At 35.8% G+C, this 22,166-nt stretch overlaps 1 protein-coding gene across 1 annotated transcript in view; it reads left to right on the top strand.

The window, feature by feature from the left end:
• Positions 1-21,723, top strand: part of stk17a (serine/threonine kinase 17a) — a 34,082-nt gene extending 12,359 nt beyond the window's left edge. Inside the window, exons 2-7 of the mRNA XM_083901848.1 lie at positions 14,298-14,510; positions 19,096-19,243; positions 19,356-19,482; positions 19,627-19,675; positions 20,358-20,540; positions 20,638-21,723. Of these exons, the coding sequence (XP_083757974.1) occupies positions 14,298-14,510; positions 19,096-19,243; positions 19,356-19,482; positions 19,627-19,675; positions 20,358-20,540; positions 20,638-20,962 (1,045 nt within the window). The 3' untranslated portion in view covers positions 20,963-21,723. The remainder of the gene's footprint in view (positions 1-14,297; positions 14,511-19,095; positions 19,244-19,355; positions 19,483-19,626; positions 19,676-20,357; positions 20,541-20,637) is intronic.
• Positions 21,724-22,166: the final 443 nt, after the last annotated feature.

Genomic DNA, 22,166 nt, shown 5'->3' with positions numbered 1-22,166 from the left:
CACTTTGACAGTGAGCTGACTTTCTTCAAAAATACAAAAAGTATCTCGGAATGACTTGAAATTTACCATCATAATAGTCGGCATCGCCCTGAACAAGGATCTGTTGAAAATATTTGCAAATCTCTTAAGGAATAATTTTTATGAATTTTTGAAATTCAGGAAATGATCCATTTGCTCTGATGCAATTTGACAGTGAGATGAATTTCTTCTCAAAAACAAAAAGTATCTCGGAATGACTTGAAATTTACCATCATAATAGTCCTCATCACCCTGAACAAGGATCTGTTGAAAATATTTGCGAATCTCTTAAGGAATAATTTTTATGAATTTTTGAAATTAAGGAAATTATCCATTTGCCTTGATGCACTTTGACAGTGAGCTGACTTTCTTCAAAAATTCAAAAAGTATCTCGGAATGACTTGAAATTTACCATCATAATAGTCGGCATCGCCCTGAACAAGGATCTGTTGAAAATATTTGCAAACCCTTTTAAGGAATAATTTTTATGAATTTTTGAAATTAAGGAAATTATCCATTTCCTTTGATGCACTTTGACAGTCAGCTGACTTTCTTCTCAAAGACAAAAAGTATCTCGGAATGACTTGAAATTTACCATCTTAATAGTCCTCATCACCCTGAACAAGGATCCGTTGAAATTTTTTTGAAATCTCTTAAGGAATAATTTTTATGAATTTTTGAAATTAAGGAAATTATCCATTTGCCTTGATGCACTTTGACAGTGAGCTGACTTTCTTCAAAAATACAAAAAGTATCTCCGAATGACTTGAAATTTACCATCATAATAGTCGGCATCGCCCTGAACAAGGATCTGTTGAAAATATTTGCAAATCTCTTAAGGAATCATTTTAATGAATTGTTGAAATTTAGGAAATTATCCATTTCCTTTGATGCACTTTGACAGTGAGCTGACTTTCCTCAAAAATACAAAAAGTATCTCGGAATGACATGAAATTTACCATCATAATAGTCGGCATCGCCCTGAACAAGGATCCGTTGAAATTTTTTTGAAATCTCTTAAGGAATAATTTTTATGAATTTTTGAAATTCAGGAAATGATCCATTTGCTCTGATGCAATTTGACATTGAGATGAATTTCTTCTCAAAAACAAAAAGTATCTCGGAATGACTTGAAATTTACCATCTTATTAGTCCTCATCACCCTGAACAAGGATCTGTTGAAAATAGTTGCAAACCCTTTTAAGGAATAATTTTTATGAATTTTTGAAATTCAGGAAATTATCCATTTGCTCTGATGCAATTTGACAGTGAGCTGAATTTCTTCAAAAAAACAAAAAGTATCTCGGAATGACTTGAAATTTACCATCATAATAGTCGGCATCGCCCTGAACAAGGATCTGTTGAAAATAGTTGCAAACCCTTTGAAGGAATAGTTTTTATGAATTTTTGAAATTCAGGAAATTATCCATTTGCTCTGATGCAATTTGACAGTGGAATTTCTTCTCAAAAACAAAAAGTATCTCGGAATGACTTGAAATTTACCATCATAATAGTCGGCATCGCCCTGAACAAGGATCTGTTGAAAATATTTGCAAATCTCTTAAGGAAAAATTTTTATGAATTTTTGAAATTAAGGAAATTATCCATTTGCCTTGATGCACTTTGACAGTGAGCTGACTTTCTTCAAAAATACAAAAAGTATCTCGGAATGACTTGAAATTTACCATCATAATAGTCGGCATCGCCCTGAACAAGGATCTGTTGAAAATATTTGCAAATCTCTTAAGGAATAATTTTTATGAATTTTTGAAATTCAGGAAGTGATCCATTTGCTCTGATGCAATTTGACAGTGGAATTTCTTCTCAAAAACAAAAAGTATCTCGGAATGACTTGAAATTTACCATCATAATAGTCGGCATCGCCCTGAACAAGGATCTGTTGAAAATATTTGCAAATCTCTTAAGGAATAATTTTTATGAATTTTTGAAATTCAGGAAATTATCCATTTGCCTTGATGCACTTTGACAGTGAGCTGACTTTCTTCAAAAATACAAAAAGTATCTCGGAATGACTTGAAATTTACCATCATAATAGTCGGCATCGCCCTGAACAAGGATCTGTTGAAAATATTTGCAAATCTCTTAAGGAATAATTTTTATGAATTTTTGAAATTCAGGAAATTATCCATTTGCTCTGATGCAATTTGACAGTGAGCTGAATTTCTTCTCAAAAACAAAAAGTATCTCGGAATGACTTGAAATTTACCATCTTAATAGTCCTCATCACCCTGAACAAGGATCCGTTGAAATTTTTTTGAAATCTCTTAAGGAATAATTTTTATGAATTTTTGAAATTCAGGAAATGATCCATTTGCTCTGATGCAATTTGACATTGAGATGAATTTCTTCTCAAAAACAAAAAGTATCTCGGAATGACTTGAAATTTACCATCTTATTAGTCCTCATCACCCTGAACAAGAATCTGTTGAAAATATTTGCAAATCTCTTGAGGAATAATTTTTATGAATTTTTGAAATTAAGGAAATTATCCATTTGCCTTGATGCACTTTGACAGTGAGCTGACTTTCTTCAAAAATACAAAAAGTATCTCGGAATGACTTGAAATTTACCATCATAATAGTCGGCATCACCCTGAACAAGGATCTGTTGAAAATATTTGCAAATCTCTTAAGGAATAATTTTTATGAATTTTTGAAATTCAGGAAATGATCCATTTGCTCTGATGCAATTTGACAGTGAGATGAATTTCTTCTCAAAAACAAAAAGTATCTCGGAATGACTTGAAATTTACCATCTTAATAGTCCTCATCACCCTGAACAAGGATCAGTTGAAAATTTTCGCAAATCTCTTAAGGAATAATTTTTATGAATTTTTGAAATTAAGGAAATTATCCACTTGCCTTGATGCACTGTGACAGTGAGCTGACTTTCTTCTCAAAGACAAAAAGTATCTCGGAATGACTTGAAATTTACCATCTTAATAGTCCTCATCACCCTGAACAAGGATCCGTTGAAATTTTTTTGAAATCTCTTAAGGAATAATTTTTATGAATTTTTGAAATTAAGGAAATTATCCATTTGCCTTGATGCACTTTGACAGTGAGCTGACTTTCTTCAAAAATACAAAAAGTATCTCCGAATGACTTGAAATTTACCATCATAATAGTCGGCATCGCCCTGAACAAGGATCTGTTGAAAATATTTGCAAATCTCTTAAGGAATCATTTTAATGAATTGTTGAAATTTAGGAAATTATCCATTTCCTTTGATGCACTTTGACAGTGAGCTTAATTTCTTCTCAAAAACAAAAAGTATCTCGGAATGACTTGAATTTTACCATCTTAATAGTCCTCATCACCCTGAACAAGGATCTGTTGAAAATATTTGCAAATCTCTTAAGGAATAATTTTTATGAATTTTTGAAATTCAGGAAATTATCCATTTCCTTTGATGCACTTTGACAGTGAGCTTAATTTCTTCTCAAAAACAAAAAGTATCTCCGAATGACTTGAAATTTACCATCATAATAGTCGGCATCGCCCTGAACAAGGATCTGTTGAAAATATTTGCAAATCTCTTAAGGAATCATTTTAATGAATTGTTGAAATTTAGGAAATTATCCATTTCCTTTGATGCACTTTGACAGTGAGCTTAATTTCTTCTCAAAAACAAAAAGTATCTCGGAATGACTTGAATTTTACCATCTTAATAGTCCTCATCACCCTGAACAAGGATCTGTTGAAAATATTTGCAAATCTCTTAAGGAATAATTTTTATGAATTTTTGAAATTAAGGAAATTATCCATTTGCCTTGATGCACTTTGACAGTGAGCTGACTTTCTTCAAAAATACAAAAAGTATTCGGAATGACTTGAAATTTACCATCATAATAGTCGGCATCGCCCTGAACAAGGATCTGTTGAAAATATTTGCAAATCTCTTAAGGAATCATTTTTATGAATTTTTGAAATTCAGGAAATGATCCATTTGCTCTGATGCAATTTGACAGTGAGATGAATTTCTTCTCAAAAACAAAAAGTATCTCGGAATGACTTGAAATTTACCATCTTAATAGTCCTCATCACCCTGAACAAGGATCCGTTGAAATTTTATTGAAATCTCTTAAGGAATAATTTTTATGAATTTTTGAAATTAAGGAAATTATCCATTTGCCTTGATGCACTTTGACAGTGAGCTGACTTTCTTCAAAAATACAAAAACTATCTTGGAATGACTTGAAATTTACCATCATAATAGTCGGCATCGCCCTGAACAAGGATCTGTTGAAAATATTTGCAAATCTCTTAAGGAATAATTTTTATGAATTTTTGAAATTCAGGAAATTATCCATTTGCTCTGATGCAATTTGACAGTGAGCTGAATTTCTTCTCAAAAACAAAAAGTATCTCGGAATGACTTGAATTTTACCATCTTAATAGTCCTCATCACCCTGAACAAGGATCCGTTGAAATTTTTTTGAAATCTCTTAAGGAATAATTTTTATGAATTTTTGAAATTAAGGAAATTATCCATTTGCCTTGATGCACTTTGACAGTGAGCTGACTTTCTTCAAAAATACAAAAAGTATCTCGGAATGACTTGAAATTTACCATCATAATAGTCGGCATCGCCCTGAGCAAGGATCTGTTGAAAATATTTGCAAATCTCTTAAGGAATAATTTTTATGAATTTTTGAAATTCAGGAAATGATCCATTTGCTCTGATGCAATTTGACAGTGGAATTTCTTCTTAAAAACAAAAAGTATCTCGGAATGACTTGAAATTTACCATCATAATAGTCGGCATCGCCCTGAACAAGGATCTGTTGAAAATATTTGCAAATCTCTTAAGGAATAATTTTTATGAATTTTTGAAATTAAGGAAATTATCCATTTGCCTTGATGCACTTTGACAGTGAGCTGACTTTCTTCAAAAATACAAAAAGTATCTCGGAATGACTTGAAATTTACCATCATAATAGTCGGCATCGCCCTGAGCAAGGATCTGTTGAAAATATTTGCAAATCTCTTAAGGAATAATTTTTATGAATTTTTGAAATTCAGGAAATGATCCATTTGCTCTGATGCAATTTGACAGTGAGATGACTTTCTTCAAAAATACAAAAAGTATCTCGGAATGACTTGAAATTTACCATCATAATAGTCGGCATCGCCCTGAACAAGGATCTGTTGAAAATATTTGCAAATCTCTTAAGGAATAATTTTTATCAATTTTTGAAATTAAGGAAATTATCCATTTGCCTTGATGCACTTTGACAGTGAGCTGACTTTCTTCAAAAATACAAAAAGTATCTCGGAATGACTTGAAATTTACCATCATAATAGTCGGCATCGCCCTGAGCAAGGATCTGTTGAAAATATTTGCAAATCTCTTAAGGAATAATTTTTATGAATTTTTGAAATTCAGGAAATGATCCATTTGCTCTGATGCAATTTGACAGTGAGATGACTTTCTTCAAAAATACAAAAAGTATCTCGGAATGACTTGAAATTTACCATCATAATAGTCGGCATCGCCCTGAACAAGGATCTGTTGAAAATATTTGCAAATCTCTTAAGGAATAATTTTTATGAATTTTTGAAATTAAGGAAATTATCCATTTGCCTTGATGCACTTTGACAGTGAGCTGACTTTCTTCAAAAATACAAAAAGTATCTCGGAATGACTTGAAATTTACCATCTTAATAGTCGGCATCACCCTGAACAAGGATCTGTTGAAAATATTTGCAAATCTCTTAAGGAATAATTTTTATGAATTTTTGAAATTAAGGAAATTATCCATTTCCTTTGATGCACTTTGACAGTGAGCTGACTTTCTTCAAAAATATAAAAAGTATCTCGGAATGACTTGAAATTTACCATCATAATAGTCGGCATCGCCCTGAACAAGGATCTGTTGAAAATATTTGCAAATCTCTTAAGGAATAATTTTTATGAATTTTTGAAATTCAGGAAGTGATCCATTTGCTCTGATGCAATTTGACAGTGGAATTTCTTCTCAAAAACAAAAAGTATCTCGGAATGACTTGAAATTTACCATCATAATAGTCGGCATCGCCCTGAACAAGGATCTGTTGAAAATATTTGCAAATCTCTTAAGGAATAATTTTTATGAATTTTTGAAATTAAGGAAATTATCCATTTGCCTTGATGCACTTTGACAGTGAGCTGACTTTCTTCAAAAATACAAAAAGTATCTCGGAATGACTTGAAATTTACCATCATAATAGTCGGCATCGCCCTGAGCAAGGATCTGTTGAAAATATTTGCAAATCTCTTAAGGAATAATTTTTATGAATTTTTGAAATTCAGGAAATGATCCATTTGCCTTGATGCACTTTGACAGTGAGCTGACTTTCTTCAAAAATACAAAAAGTATCTCGGAATGACTTGAAATTTACCATCTTAATAGTCGGCATCACCCTGAACAAGGATCTGTTGAAAATATTTGCAAATCTCTTAAGGAATAATTTTTATGAATTTTTGAAATTAAGGAAATTATCCATTTCCTTTGATGCACTTTGACAGTGAGCTGACTTTCTTCAAAAATATAAAAAGTATCTCGGAATGACTTGAAATTTACCATCATAATAGTCGGCATCGCCCTGAACAAGGATATGTTGAAAATAGTTGCAAATCTCTTAAGGAATAATTTTTATGAATTTTTGAAATTAAGGAAATTATCCATTTCCTTTGATGCACTTTGACAGTCAGCTGACTTTCTTCAAAAATATAAAAAGTATCTCGGAATGACTTGAAATTTACCATCATAATAGTCGGCATCGCCTTGAGCAAGGATCTGTTGAAAATATTTGCAAATCTCTTAAGGAATAATTTTTATGAATTTTTGAAATTCAGGAAGTGATCCATTTGCTCTGATGCAATTTGACAGTGGAATTTCTTCTCAAAAACAAAAAGTATCTCGGAATGACTTGAAATTTACCATCATAATAGTCGGCATCGCCCTGAACAAGGATCTGTTGAAAATATTTGCAAATCTCTTAAGGAATAATTTTTATGAATTTTTGAAATTAAGGAAATTATCCATTTGCCTTGATGCACTTTGACAGTGAGCTGACTTTCTTCAAAAATACAAAAAGTATCTCGGAATGACTTGAAATTTACCATCATAATAGTCGGCATCGCCCTGAACAAGGATCTGTTGAAAATATTTGCAAATCTCTTAAGGAATAATTTTTATGAATTTTTGAAATTCAGGAAATGATCCATTTGCTCTGATGCAATTTGACAGTGAGATGAATTTCTTCTCAAAAACAAAAAGTATCTCGGAATGACTTGAAATTTACCATCTTAATAGTCCTCATCACCCTGAACAAGGATCCGTTGAAATTTTTTTGAAATCTCTTAAGGAATAATTTTTATGAATTTTTGAAATTCAGGAAATTATCCATTTGCCTTGATGCACTTTGACAGTGAGCTGACTTTCTTCAAAAATACAAAAAGTATCTCGGAATGACTTGAAATTTACCATCATAATAGTCGGCATCGCCCTGAACAAGGATCTGTTGAAAATATTTGCAAATCTCTTAAGGAATAATTTTTATGAATTTTTGAAATTCAGGAAATTATCCATTTGCTCTGATGCAATTTGACAGTGAGCTGAATTTCTTCTCAAAAACAAAAAGTATCTCGGAATGACTTGAAATTTACCATCTTAATAGTCCTCATCACCCTGAACAAGGATCCGTTGAAATTTTTTTGAAATCTCTTAAGGAATCATTTTTATGAATTTTTGAAATTCAGGAAATGATCCATTTGCTCTGATGCAATTTGACAGTGAGATGAATTTCTTCTCAAAAACAAAAAGTATCTCGGAATGACTTGAAATTTACCATCTTAATAGTCCTCATCACCCTGAACAAGGATCCGTTGAAATTTTTTTGAAATCTCTTAAGGAATAATTTTTATGAATTTTTGAAATTAAGGAAATTATCCATTTGCCTTGATGCACTTTGACAGTGAGCTGACTTTCTTCAAAAATACAAAAACTATCTTGGAATGACTTGAAATTTACCATCATAATAGTCGGCATCGCCCTGAACAAGGATCTGTTGAAAATATTTGCAAATCTCTTAAGGAATAATTTTTATGAATTTTTGAAATTCAGGAAATTATCCATTTGCTCTGATGCAATTTGACAGTGAGCTGAATTTCTTCTCAAAAACAAAAAGTATCTCGGAATGACTTGAATTTTACCATCTTAATAGTCCTCATCACCCTGAACAAGGATCCGTTGAAATTTTTTTGAAATCTCTTAAGGAATAATTTTTATGAATTTTTGAAATTAAGGAAATTATCCATTTGCCTTGATGCACTTTGACAGTGAGCTGACTTTCTTCAAAAATACAAAAAGTATCTCGGAATGACTTGAAATTTACCATCATAATAGTCGGCATCGCCCTGAGCAAGGATCTGTTGAAAATATTTGCAAATCTCTTAAGGAATAATTTTTATGAATTTTTGAAATTCAGGAAATGATCCATTTGCTCTGATGCAATTTGACAGTGAGATGACTTTCTTCAAAAATACAAAAAGTATCTCGGAATGACTTGAAATTTACCATCATAATAGTCGGCATCGCCCTGAACAAGGATCTGTTGAAAATATTTGCAAATCTCTTAAGGAATAATTTTTATCAATTTTTGAAATTAAGGAAATTATCCATTTGCCTTGATGCACTTTGACAGTGAGCTGACTTTCTTCAAAAATACAAAAAGTATCTCGGAATGACTTGAAATTTACCATCATAATAGTCGGCATCGCCCTGAACAAGGATCTGTTGAAAATATTTGCAAATCTCTTAAGGAATAATTTTTATGAATTTTTGAAATTCAGGAAATTATCCATTTGCTCTGATGCAATTTGACAGTGAGCTGAATTTCTTCTCAAAAACAAAAAGTATCTCGGAATGACTTGCATTTTACCATCTTAATAGTCCTCATCACCCTGAACAAGGATCCGTTGAAATTTTATTGAAATCTCTTAAGGAATAATTTTTATGAATTTTTGAAATTAAGGAAATTATCCATTTGCCTTGATGCACTTTGACAGTGAGCTGACTTTCTTCAAAAATACAAAAACTATCTTGGAATGACTTGAAATTTACCATCATAATAGTCGGCATCGCCCTGAACAAGGATCTGTTGAAAATATTTGCAAATCTCTTAAGGAATAATTTTTATGAATTTTTGAAATTCAGGAAATTATCCATTTGCTCTGATGCAATTTGACAGTGAGCTGAATTTCTTCTCAAAAACAAAAAGTATCTCGGAATGACTTGCATTTTACCATCTTAATAGTCCTCATCACCCTGAACAAGGATCCGTTGAAATTTTTTTGAAATCTCTTAAGTAATAATTTTTATGAATTTTTGAAATTAAGGAAATTATCCATTTACCTTGATGCACTTTGACAGTGAGCTGACTTTCTTCAAAAATACAAAAAGTATCTCGGAATGACTTGAAATTTACCATCATAATAGTCGGCATCGCCCTGAACAAGGATCTGTTGAAAATATTTGCAAATCTCTTAAGGAATAATTTTTATGAATTTTTGAAATTAAGGAAATTATCCATTTGCCTTGATGCACTTTGACAGTGAGCTGACTTTCTTCAAAAATACAAAAAGTATTCGGAATGACTTGAAATTTACCATCATAATAGTCGGCATCGCCCTGAACAAGGATCTGTTGAAAATATTTGCAAATCTCTTAAGGAATAATTTTTATGAATTTTTGAAATTCAGGAAATTATCCATTTGCTCTGATGCAATTTGACAGTGAGCTGAATTTCTTCTCAAAAACAAAAAGTATCTCGGAATGACTTGCATTTTACCATCTTAATAGTCCTCATCACCCTGAACAAGGATCCGTTGAAATTTTTTTGAAATCTCTTAAGGAATAATTTTTATGAATTTTTGAAATTAAGGAAATTATCCATTTGCCTTGATGCACTTTGACAGTGAGCTGACTTTCTTCAAAAATACAAAAAGTATCTCGGAATGACTTGAAATTTACCATCATAATAGTCGGCATCGCCCTGAACAAGGATCTGTTGAAAATATTTGCAAATCTCTTAAGGAATAATTTTTATCAATTTTTGAAATTAAGGAAATTATCCATTTGCCTTGATGCACTTTGACAGTGAGCTGACTTTCTTCAAAAATACAAAAAGTATCTCGGAATGACTTGAAATTTACCATCATAATAGTCGGCATCGCCCTGAACAAGGATCTGTTTAAAATATTTGCAAATCTCTTAAGGAATAATTTTTATGAATTTTTGAAATTAAGGAAATTATCCATTTGCCTTGATGCACTTTGACAGTGAGCTGACTTTCTTCAAAAATACAAAAAGTATTCGGAATGACTTGAAATTTACCATCATAATAGTCGGCATCGCCCTGAACAAGGATCTGTTGAAAATATTTGCAAATCTCTTAAGGAATAATTTTTATGAATTTTTGAAATTCAGGAAATTATCCATTTGCTCTGATGCAATTTGACAGTGAGCTGAATTTCTTCTCAAAAACAAAAAGTATCTCGGAATGACTTGCATTTTACCATCTTAATAGTCCTCATCACCCTGAACAAGGATCCGTTGAAATTTTTTTGAAATCTCTTAAGGAATAATTTTTATGAATTTTTGAAATTAAGGAAATTATCCATTTGCCTTGATGCACTTTGACAGTGAGCTGACTTTCTTCAAAAATACAAAAAGTATCTCGGAATGACTTGAAATTTACCATCATAATAGTCGGCATCGCCCTGAACAAGGATCTGTTGAAAATATTTGCAAATCTCTTAAGGAATAATTTTTATGAATTTTTGAAATTAAGGAAATTATCCATTTGCCTTGATGCACTTTGACAGTGAGCTGACTTTCTTCAAAAATACAAAAAGTATTCGGAATGACTTGAAATTTACCATCATAATAGTCGGCATCGCCCTGAACAAGGATCTGTTGAAAATATTTGCAAATCTCTTAAGGAATAATTTTTATGAATTTTTGAAATTCAGGAAATTATCCATTTGCTCTGATGCAATTTGACAGTGAGCTGAATTTCTTCTCAAAAACAAAAAGTATCTCGGAATGACTTGCATTTTACCATCTTAATAGTCCTCATCACCCTGAACAAGGATCCGTTGAAATTTTTTTGAAATCTCTTAAGGAATAATTTTTATGAATTTTTGAAATTAAGGAAATTATCCATTTGCCTTGATGCACTTTGACAGTGAGCTGACTTTCTTCAAAAATACAAAAAGTATCTCGGAATGACTTGAAATTTACCATCATAATAGTCGGCATCGCCCTGAACAAGGATCTGTTGAAAATATTTGCAAATCTCTTAAGGAATAATTTTTATGAATTTTTGAAATTAAGGAAATTATCCATTTGCCTTGATGCACTTTGACAGTGAGCTGACTTTCTTCAAAAATACAAAAAGTATCTCGGAATGACTTGAAATTTACCATCATAATAGTCGGCATCGCCCTGAACAAGGATCTGTTGAAAATATTTGCAAATCTCTTAAGGAATAATTTTTATCAATTTTTGAAATTAAGGAAATTATCCATTTGCCTTGATGCACTTTGACAGTGAGCTGACTTTCTTCAAAAATACAAAAAGTATCTCGGAATGACTTGAAATTTACCATCATAATAGTCGGCATCGCCCTGAACAAGGATCTGTTGAAAATATTTGCAAATCTCTTAAGGAATAATTTTTATCAATTTTTGAAATTAAGGAAATTATCCATTTGCCTTGATGCACTTTGACAGTGAGCTGACTTTCTTCAAAAATACAAAAAGTATCTCGGAATGACTTGAAATTTACCATCATAATAGTCGGCATCGCCCTGAACAAGGATCTGTTGAAAATATTTGCAAATCTCTTAAGGAATAATTTTTATGAATTTTTGAAATTAAGGAAATTATCCATTTGCCTTGATGCACTTTGACAGTGAGCTGACTTTCTTCTCAAAAACAAAAAGTATCTCGGAATGACTTGAATTTTACCATCTTAATAGTCCTCATCACCCTGAACAAGGATCTGTTGAAAATATTTGCAAATCTCTTAAGGAATAATTTTTATGAATTTTTGAAATTAAGGAAATTATCCATTTGTCTTGATGCACTTTGACAGTGAGCTGACTTTCTTCAAAAATACAAAAAGTATTCGGAATGACTTGAAATTTACCATCATAATAGTCGGCATCGCCCTGAACAAGGATCCGTTGAAAATATTTGCAAATCTCTTAAGGAATCATTTTTATGAATTTTTGAAATTCAGGAAATGATCCATTTGCTCTGATGCAATTTGACAGTGAGATGAATTTCTTCTCAAAAACAAAAAGTATCTCGGAATGACTTGAAATTTACCATCTTAATAGTCCTCATCACCCTGAACAAGGATCCGTTGAATTTTTTTTAAAATCTCTTAAGGAATAATTTTTATGAATTTTTGAAATTCAGGAAATGATCCATTTGCCTTGATGCACTTTGACAGTGAGATGAATTTCTTCTCAAAAACAAAAAGTATCTCGGAATGACTTGAAATTTACCATCATAATAGTCGGCATAGCCCTGAACAAGGATCTGTTGAAAATATTTGCAAACCTCTTAAAGAATAATTTTAATTAATTAAGAGAACATTTACCCTGATTCACTTTGACAGTGATCTGACTTTCTTCTTCTTTAAAAACCCATCCTTCATAATGTGTTTAAATTGTCAAACTCAGTCAGACTAAACAGATTAATAACAACTCTCTCACTGTAACGTTCAGTCGCCTCCACAGTTCTTCACTTCAGCCTCATGACTCTCACATGAGGCTGAAGTGAAGCAGCTCAGAGCTTCAGGCTCAGAACTCTGACAAACTGTGGCTTCACCATCAGACAGTTTGAATTATTTCACTCTTTTAAGATCTTTTTTTTTGCTTGTGTGGTGTCAGCCAGCTGTAGATCAATACGGAATAAGAAGAAATACAGTTTTATAAAGTGAAATAAACTGAAATCACCTACATTTCTTAAGATTTATAATGAGAAACAAGCAGAGCTAATGCACTACAGCGACCCCTACAGGGACAGACAGAATAAACATAAATTATTATGTTTTACATAGACATGTTTAAACGTGTGTGACTGGAGCCACAAATAATTATTTTTAAGACTTTACTGTGGAACATTGAAGGAGCACTGTTGTGTTTGTATAGTTTATATTCAAGTGTCTGATCATGAAGAGCTGTGTCAGCTATAATAAATATTAATAATAAGAATTTGAGCCACTACTGCTACTGCTTTCAACACTGCTGATGCTAACGCTGCTGATGCTAACGCTGCTGATGCTAACACTGCTACTGCTGTGGTTTATTGGAGCGTTGACTTTCCAACGACAGCCACAGGGAAAGTATGTTGTGGGTCTGTCACGTCCATCACCAGCTGCATTTCACAGGATTTCCCCCGGGCGCCTCACGTGCATGTGTGTGCACGTGCGTGTGTGTGTGTGTGTGTGTGTGTGTGTGTGTGTGTGTGTGGTGTGCACATAAAGACCCCCGTTCACCCGTGAACAGAAGTGGGTCAGTCCTCGCTGCTGTGGTGGAAAGATAAAAAGAATCAGAGCCAACAACAACGACCTCAGCCTGGACCACGACACGAGTTTAACACGTGTTTTTAACATGAACTTTGTGTCGACTGGAAAACTTCATTTAATGCTGGAAAATAAAAAACTTTAACACACATACAAAATAATCATTTCATCTCCTGTTACACAGCTTTCTTCTTCTTCTTCTTCTTCTTCGTCTTCTGACACTAAAGTCCATAGAGAAAATACGTTTTTTTTATTTTTTAGCTGAAACTATTACTCGATTAATCAATTACTATCATCGATTAACCGCCTTTTCATGATTAAAAAAAGATTTCTGATTGTTTTAGCTTCTTTAAATGTGAATATTTTGCTCCTTAAAAGCCATAAATCATTAGAAACTGAATCATTTTGGTTTGTGGACAAAACAAAACATTGTTAAACCTGATTATTGTGGACACGTTAACTTTTCACTTCAAGAAAATGATAAATAACAGTATTTGCAGCTTTGTTCTCCACATAAATACCTCGAGACTCTCGGTTTTATTCATGAACAAATAAATACCTGACGATCCAAACTGAGGTGGAGAACATTCCCAACGTTCCCGACATCATCTGTGAAACGACGGGACCCAAACTCTGACCTCTGACCTCTGACCTCTGACCTCTGGTCTTTCAGGGGTAAATTCGCCGTGGTCAGGAAGTGCGTTGAGAAGAGCACGGGCCACGAGTACGCCGCCAAGTTCATGAGGAAGAGGAGGAAAGGCCAGGACTGCAGGACGGACATCATCCACGAGATCGCCGTGCTGGAGCTGGCCACGCTGAACCCCCGCGTGGTCAACCTGCACCAGGTCTACGAGATGGCCTCTGAGATGGTGCTGGTGCTGGAGTTGTGAGTATCTGACACGCGATTAAAACCCTGTTAGCTGTTTAAAGTGATTAAATCTCATATAAAAGATCTTATCTTATCTTTGTAGTAAAATAACTACATTATACAGTTGTTTTAAATGACTCGTACTAAGAAAAAGGGAAAGTACAGTATAGATATAGCAAGTTATTCAATGAATATTAACTCTGTGTGAGTTAATTTTACTACATCATGGATTAGATTTTCTAATAAACTCTATACTTTTTTGGTTTTACATCATTTTCAACTCATTCAAATGTTTGAATTATTAACTAATAATCTGTTTTTTAAGAGATAATTTCTCATTAAAAGCTAGTGCACGTTTCCACGACGACTGACCGGAAAAAGACGCGCGTGACGTCACGTTTACGCGCCGCGACACCGGAGTCCAGGCACGTTTACCAGTTAGCTCCGTTAGCTGCATTAGCTCCTTTTAGCGCCGTTAGCGTTAGCCTACAGTGGAACTGGAGCGGTCTGTTTTTAAAGGTAAACAATCCGGAGTCACGTAAACACGACACACGCGCGTCTTTTTCCGGGTCGGTCGTCGTGGAGACGCTGACGCCGTTAAACGCCGTTGACGCCGTTAACGTTTGACAACACTGTTAAAAACACAGGAACAGAGTGAACACGGTCATATTAAAGTGTGAGAGGGAGCAGAGTCGGGTAATGCAGCTGCAGAGCTTTTGAGTGCTGCTCAGTTCTCTGACCATCATTCAATAGTCCTGTGAACACCAGCTATTCCAACAATGTGTGTCACGTGTGTCTTTTGTACACACACACACACACACACACACACACACACACACACACACACACTGTGAAGGAGACGAACACTGACAGCTCTTTGATTGGTTCAGTCCATCAGTAACAGAGAAATAAGAGCAACTGGAGCACAGCTGACTTTGACCCAGAATGTGGGATTTACACACGCACACACACACACACACACACACACACACACACACACACACACACACACACACACACACACACACACACACACACACAATACTGCACGGTGTTGACTACAGTCGTCACACACCAGTTGTCGATGATCTCATCTCACCAGTTATGCCCGGGCCATGCTTGACCTGGTTCTCATAGTGTGTGTGTGTGTGTGTGTGCGTGTGTGTGTGTGTCCTAATGAGGCGTGATGTTATTTTAACCCTAAGACATAAATTGTTTGGTTGAGGTTCAGTTTTCACTGATTCTTTGACTGATTTCACTGATTATTTGATATTAAATTAAAACACCGACGTGTTAAAGTGACTTTAACGTGTTTATATTCACAGATTAAGTTCTGGATTGAATGAATTAATGAATGTTAATCCAGTGTCTGTGTCAGTGTCTGGCCTGATGTCAGAGAAACTCTCCCTCTCCTCTTCTGTCCTCATGTTTTTCCCCTCACATGATTTATTGGATTTAATCTGCACATCCATGACGACAGTGACACACACACACACACACACACACACACACACAGATTAGATAGATTAGGTATTGACACACACACAGTGTGTGGATCAGCTGTCGTCTGTCATGATGACCTCACCCACACTGAGATTACAGAGCTGGTTTCACTGCACAGGAAACATTCATTACGTTAATATAATTGTGCACTTTTTTAATCCCAAATCCACATTGTGTTTTTGTCTCATAATTTGTCATTTATGGAGTTTTGCCCGCGTTATTCCGCTCACAGTAAAGAACGTGTTAATCCACATGCTGTCAAACATGTAGATGTGATGATGGATGAGATAATCTGAGGCTCCTCAGTGATTCACAGAAACATTTACCTTCCTCACCAGATTAAACTAAAATGTTTAATCCCGCCTGTTTTTTGTTATCTTTTTGTGTAGAGTAAGAGACTGGACTGTGAAGTGATTTACAGGATTATGGTCTGTCAGCAGCAGCAGCACATGCCACACAATATAATCTGTCCTGTTAAAGAGACCCTCCCCCCACTGACTCAGTCCATAATCCTAATCCCAGTCATTGTTTATTAAAGGGATTATCCCAGAAGTAACTGCTACCTTTAGTGTGTGTGTGTGCGTGCGTGCGTGCGTGCGTGCGTGTGTGTGTGTGTGTGTGTGTGTCAACACAGATGAGAGGTGGACTACAGCTGTCAGAGTTAATTTAGGAATATGAGGATTATTATGATTTAATTTTACTGACACACACACACACACACATACTCTACTCTTCAAATGTCTTATTTTGTCACTTTAGTGAATAAATGTTAAACTGAGAGGCTTTTGTTGAGTTTAGAAGACAAACTTAGACGATAAGACGTCAATTTTTGTCTCTTACAAGTTGAGGAATGTTGTCGTTTCCTCATCACACACACACACACACAAAAAGGTTAACACACAAATAAAGTCCACAAACTCTACATTTTGCCACATGAAGTCAGTGATAGTTTTATTAGAGTGTGATGAATCCAGTGATAGAAGCTAACGTCAGGTCTGTCATGTGTTTATATGAAGACATGAATGAAGAGGCTGTTTATTCTGACTGTGAGTCTTATATGAAGAGGAAATAGAGCAGAATGCTTTGATTCTTTCTTTCTGAGGAGGAAGATGATGATGATGATGTCTTTATGCTGCGACTGATATTTGGGGCAGTGGGCTAATGGGAATCAAGGAGGAAGAGAAGGAGGAGGAAGAGGAGGAGGAGGAGGTGGAAGGCAGATATTGTACAAATGAGGGTCAACGTGACATAGAAGACTATTCATGGAAAGAGGCCCAAAGGTTTTCAGGCTGGAAGAGAAGGAAAGAAATGATGAAGAGAGTAAATGATGCAGATGAAGTGATAGAGTGATAGTGAGCTTCATGACACACACACACACACACATTCTAACTTCTTTATTTATGTCCACAATTCATAATAAATATACATAAGGACATAAATATACATTTATAGGAATATTATATAACAACATATAGGAATTTGAGGAATTTTAAGCATTTATGTTTTTATTTGTGTCCATTTTGAGTTTCTCAGGAATAATTTGTCAATTAAAAAGCAGTTTCATGTGCAGGTTTAGACTGGATTAGAATTAGAATTATTAAAAATAATTCAGACGTGGAGAAACAAACGAGAACATTTTCACACTGAAGAAGAAGAAGAAGAATCTTCATGTGAGTTGATGAGAAACACGAGTGTGGGATGGAAAGAAGAGGAGTGTTATCTTTAATAATGAGGTCATCTGAAGAAGTGTGTGTGAAATGATGTGTTTCTAATCTGTTACACACACACACACACACACACACACACACACACACACGCGCGGCTGCTCACTAAATGCTCGTTCATTCCTCAGAGAATCAGAATCCAGTTTAGTCACAGAAAACATCGACGACACACTTCCTAAAGTGTCTCTCACACACACACACACACACACACACACACACACACACACACACACACACACAATGACTTAATGATCTCATAGGTTGTTCTTGTCTTGTATATAAACCTGTTCACGTCTCATTTCAGGTCATAAACGCTGTCTCATCTTTAGAAACTTTAGAAACTCCTGAAAGAATCTTCATTATTCTCTGAGAATCATCACCTCTCACACAGCACAGTCATGACAGTCTGCCGTCTCACCACTAGGTGTCACTGTTCCTGACGCACTGTACCTTTATAACCTGTGACTCGTGCACTTTTGATCCTTCTGTAGTCTTCACATTTCCATCTCTGTGTAAATCCAAACGCTTCCTTCCTTCCTTCCTTCCTTCCTTCCTTCCTTCCTTCCTTCCTTCCTTCCTCTGAGATGAAGCCTCATTTATCTGAACCCTGAGGGAAAACCTGCTCTATTCCTGACTGTTCTCCTTTTCTTTCTTTGGTTTTTCTTTGTGAGCTGATCTGAGGTCAGAGGAAGTGAAGGTTGACTGAATGTTGACTGAATGTTGACTGAATGTTGACTTAAGGTTGAGTGAAGGTTGAGTGAAGGTTGAGTGAAGGTTGAGTGAAGGTTGAGTGAAGGTTGACTGAATGTTGTCTTAAGGTTGACTGAAGGTTGACTGAAGGTTGACTGAACGTTGACTTAAGGTTGACTGAAGGTTGATTGAACTTTGACTTAAGGTTGACTGAAGGTTGACTGAAGGTTGACTAAACGTTGACTGAACGTTGACTGAAGGTTGAGTGAATGTTGAGTGAAGGTTGACTGAACGTTGACTGAACGTTGAGTGAAGGTTGACTGAAGGTTGGCTGAACGTTGACTGAACGTTGACTGAAGGTTGACTGAATGTTGACTGAAGGTTGACTGAACGTTGACTGAACATTGACTGAACGTTGACTCATTATTGTGCTGATTTTGTGGCTGAAGCAGAACCAGGATGTAGTTTGGTTTCCTGCTTCAGTCTGAAGTCATATAGACTGTGTGTGTGTTTGTTTGTGTAACAGAGTGTAGATCTGTGTGTAAACCTGATTAATCTCTGCTTTATAGACTTTATTCTTCACGTTTCTCTCTCACAGCTGCAGAACCTTCTTAAAGAAGGTCATCGTCTCTTCTTCCAAACGTCTGACAGATGAAGTTATTGTTGTGTTTGTGCGTTTGCTGCAGCGCGGCCGGAGGTGAGATCTTTAACCAGTGTGTGTCGGAGCGAGAGGACGAGGCCTTCAGCGAGGACGACGTGAAGAGGCTGATGAGGCAGATCCTGGAGGGAGTGACCTTCCTGCACCAGAACAACATCGTCCACCTGGACCTGAAGGTCAGATGATCTTCTGCCTTTTATTGTCTCCTACAGAAACTTTATTTAGCACAATTAGGAGTTTGATGTAGAAGATGTTGTGTTTGTGCTGATGTTCTGTTGCGTCCTGCAGCCTCAGAACATCCTGCTGACCAGCAGCTCTCCTCTGGGTGACGTCAAGATCGTTGACTTTGGTCTGTCCAGGATGATCTGCAGCCACCAGGAGCTCAGAGAGATCATGGGAACTCCAGAGTACGTCGGTGAGTTTCTGCTCCAGACGTTCACTTTAATCATCATCATTTATCTCTTCTGTGTCGATATTGTGCTTTTATTTCATGTGTTTAGACTTTAGACGATAAACTGTGATGAGTTCATGATTCATCATGTGTACGTTTGTTTTCCAGCTCCTGAGATTCTGAACTATGAGCCAATCAGCACAGCAACAGACATGTGGTGAGAACACGTTCATGTTCATGGATTAACTGCAAACAGAATCTTACTGTGGTGTCATTACACTGTAAAACAACACTGTGAAACAACACTGTGCTCAGGGTTTGTTGTGTCCAGCGTTGCCCTCTAGTGGTGGAATCAGTAAAGTGCACTGTAACAGACGTCAATGATCCTTTATCACATCAGGGACATTTAGAAAGAATAGAATGTGGAGGACACACACAGACACACACAGACACACACACACACACACACACAGACACACACACACACACACACACATACACATACACACACACTACATCTTAGTTAGAAACAAATAAAACCTGACATTTAACTTCACTTGTAAATGAATGAAAACATTTGAAGGAACATGTGGATTTATGTGTGTTTACGTCCACTGATGAGAAGCTGAGAGTCAGGGTCAAGTTTCATTATTACTGATCTATTATTATTATTATTATTATAATAATATTAAATTTCTGCTTTCATTTGTGTTAAAGATGTATATCTGGAATAATGAACGACATTTCAGAGAGAAGTTCCTCAAGTAAAGATCCAGGGACGTTTAAATAGTTGTGTTGTGATTCCACAGGGAACCATCAAATCAGAAATAATACTCTGATTTCTCTGATTCAGTGTCAAAGACTTCAAACTAAATCTTTATTCTCCCTGTACGGCTCAGGAGTGTTGGTGTCCTGGTCTACGTCATGCTGACGGGAGTCTCTCCGTTCCTGGGTGAAGACAAACGGCAGACGTTCCTCAACATTTCCCAGCTCAACGTGAGCTACGAGGACGAGGAGGAGCTGCAGCATCTGGACCAGGATGCTGTGATCTTCATGAAGACGCTGCTGAGGAAACGACCTCAGTCAGTTCACACTTTAACACTTTAACACTTTAACAGCGTGTGATCGTTTCACTCTGATTTACATCGTTAATGTTTGTCTTAAATGTTTGTGTTTCAGGGATCGAGCCACAGCAGAGCAGTGTCTCCAACATCCCTGGCTCCAAACCTCAGAGTCTTTGACGGAGGAGGAGGAGCAGCAGGTCTGCAGGAGCACCAGTGAGGAGGAGGAGGAGGAGGAGGAGAACCAGGAGAACCAGGAGCATCGACGCCCCGTGACAGAGGAGCTGATCGTGGTGGCCGCCTTCACGCTGGGTCAGTGCCGTCAGTCGTCCTCCTCGGAGGAGGCGTCTGTGGCTGCAGAGCAGAAGGAGGCGTCCAAGCGCTTCAGGTTTGAGGAGCCCTTCAGTGTCCTGCAGGAGGTCCCCACAGGGTTCATCTACTGACACACACACACACACACCTCTACATGCTGTACATTTTTAACGCCGTCGCACAATCGATTGTTTATTTAAGAGACTTTTAACCTTCATTTTTTACCCGTTTTTTTCCATATTCCTCCCACAATGCATCACTTCCACGTCGTCCTAACGCGACTACAGTACAGTCCAGTTCATGTCACTTTTCTTTCTCTCGTCCTCTCTCGTTATTCCACTCCAGTATTAGACAGACGTGACACTGACGCTACATTAAATTAAATGTATTTTAAATTGAGTCTTTTTTTTGACAAACAAACAAACAAACAAACCCAAATATGGAGCATTTTAAATCTCCGCGTGCATGTAAATAAAGCATCGACGAGACATAAATAAACATTCTGAGGAATAAGAGACGTTTAATCCTGGAGATAATAAATAAATAAATAAATAATCTCACGTCCAGATGTGTGTGTTGGTGGTTGTGGGCGTGTCTAAGAGCTCCGCCCACTTCCTCATGTTATTGATGAACTGAGTGGAAGAACAGTCACAACTGTTTGCTTCACTTCTTTTTCTTCTTTTTCATGCATTTAAACTCAGAAGTCAAATCTTTGTTCTCTAACTTTCAGATGATATTTGCTCATTTTAGCGCTCGTTTCGTCTCATTTCAACTCTTCCGTGTCGTCTTTTTTTTTTTTTTTTAACGTGACGCGAAAGTTATTTTGTCTACGTACGTTTTTTCTGAACTTTCTTTGCAGCGATAATCGACGACACATCTGAGACTCTGTTACTATAGCAACAGCATTTGTACACGAACAAACTCCGACTGTAAATAAACATTTGTAAAGCGTAAAGAGTTCGTCTTCTCTTTGGTGAATAGGGGCATTTTTCTGGGTGAACACTAGAGGGAGCTCTCCACTCATTCTTCAGCAGTCACACACACTAACGATTTCATCTAGTGATGTAAATATCATAAAATAATAAGAATAGAATGATGTTTGTCTTCCTACAGCATCATACCTGTCACTCCTCACCTATTCCCTGTTTCCCTCCTGTGGGATCGATAAAGTTTTATGTTGCCTTAAAACCACAATGGCCAATAAAAACAAATTGGAGAAATAAAAACACATTAAAATAAAGAGTTAATTTCTCCCCAGGTTCTCCTGCTGTGAGACGTTTCCTCACAAGAGTCGTTAGACGAGAAGAAGAAGAAGAAGAAGAAACAGCGTTAATA

Source organism: Microchirus variegatus (assembly GCF_963457635.1).
Source record: "Microchirus variegatus genome assembly, chromosome: 15".
NCBI lineage: Eukaryota > Metazoa > Chordata > Actinopteri > Pleuronectiformes > Soleidae > Microchirus > Microchirus variegatus.
The sequence above is the reverse complement of the archived record's forward strand: the minus strand, read 5'-3'. Positions and strand labels throughout refer to the sequence as shown.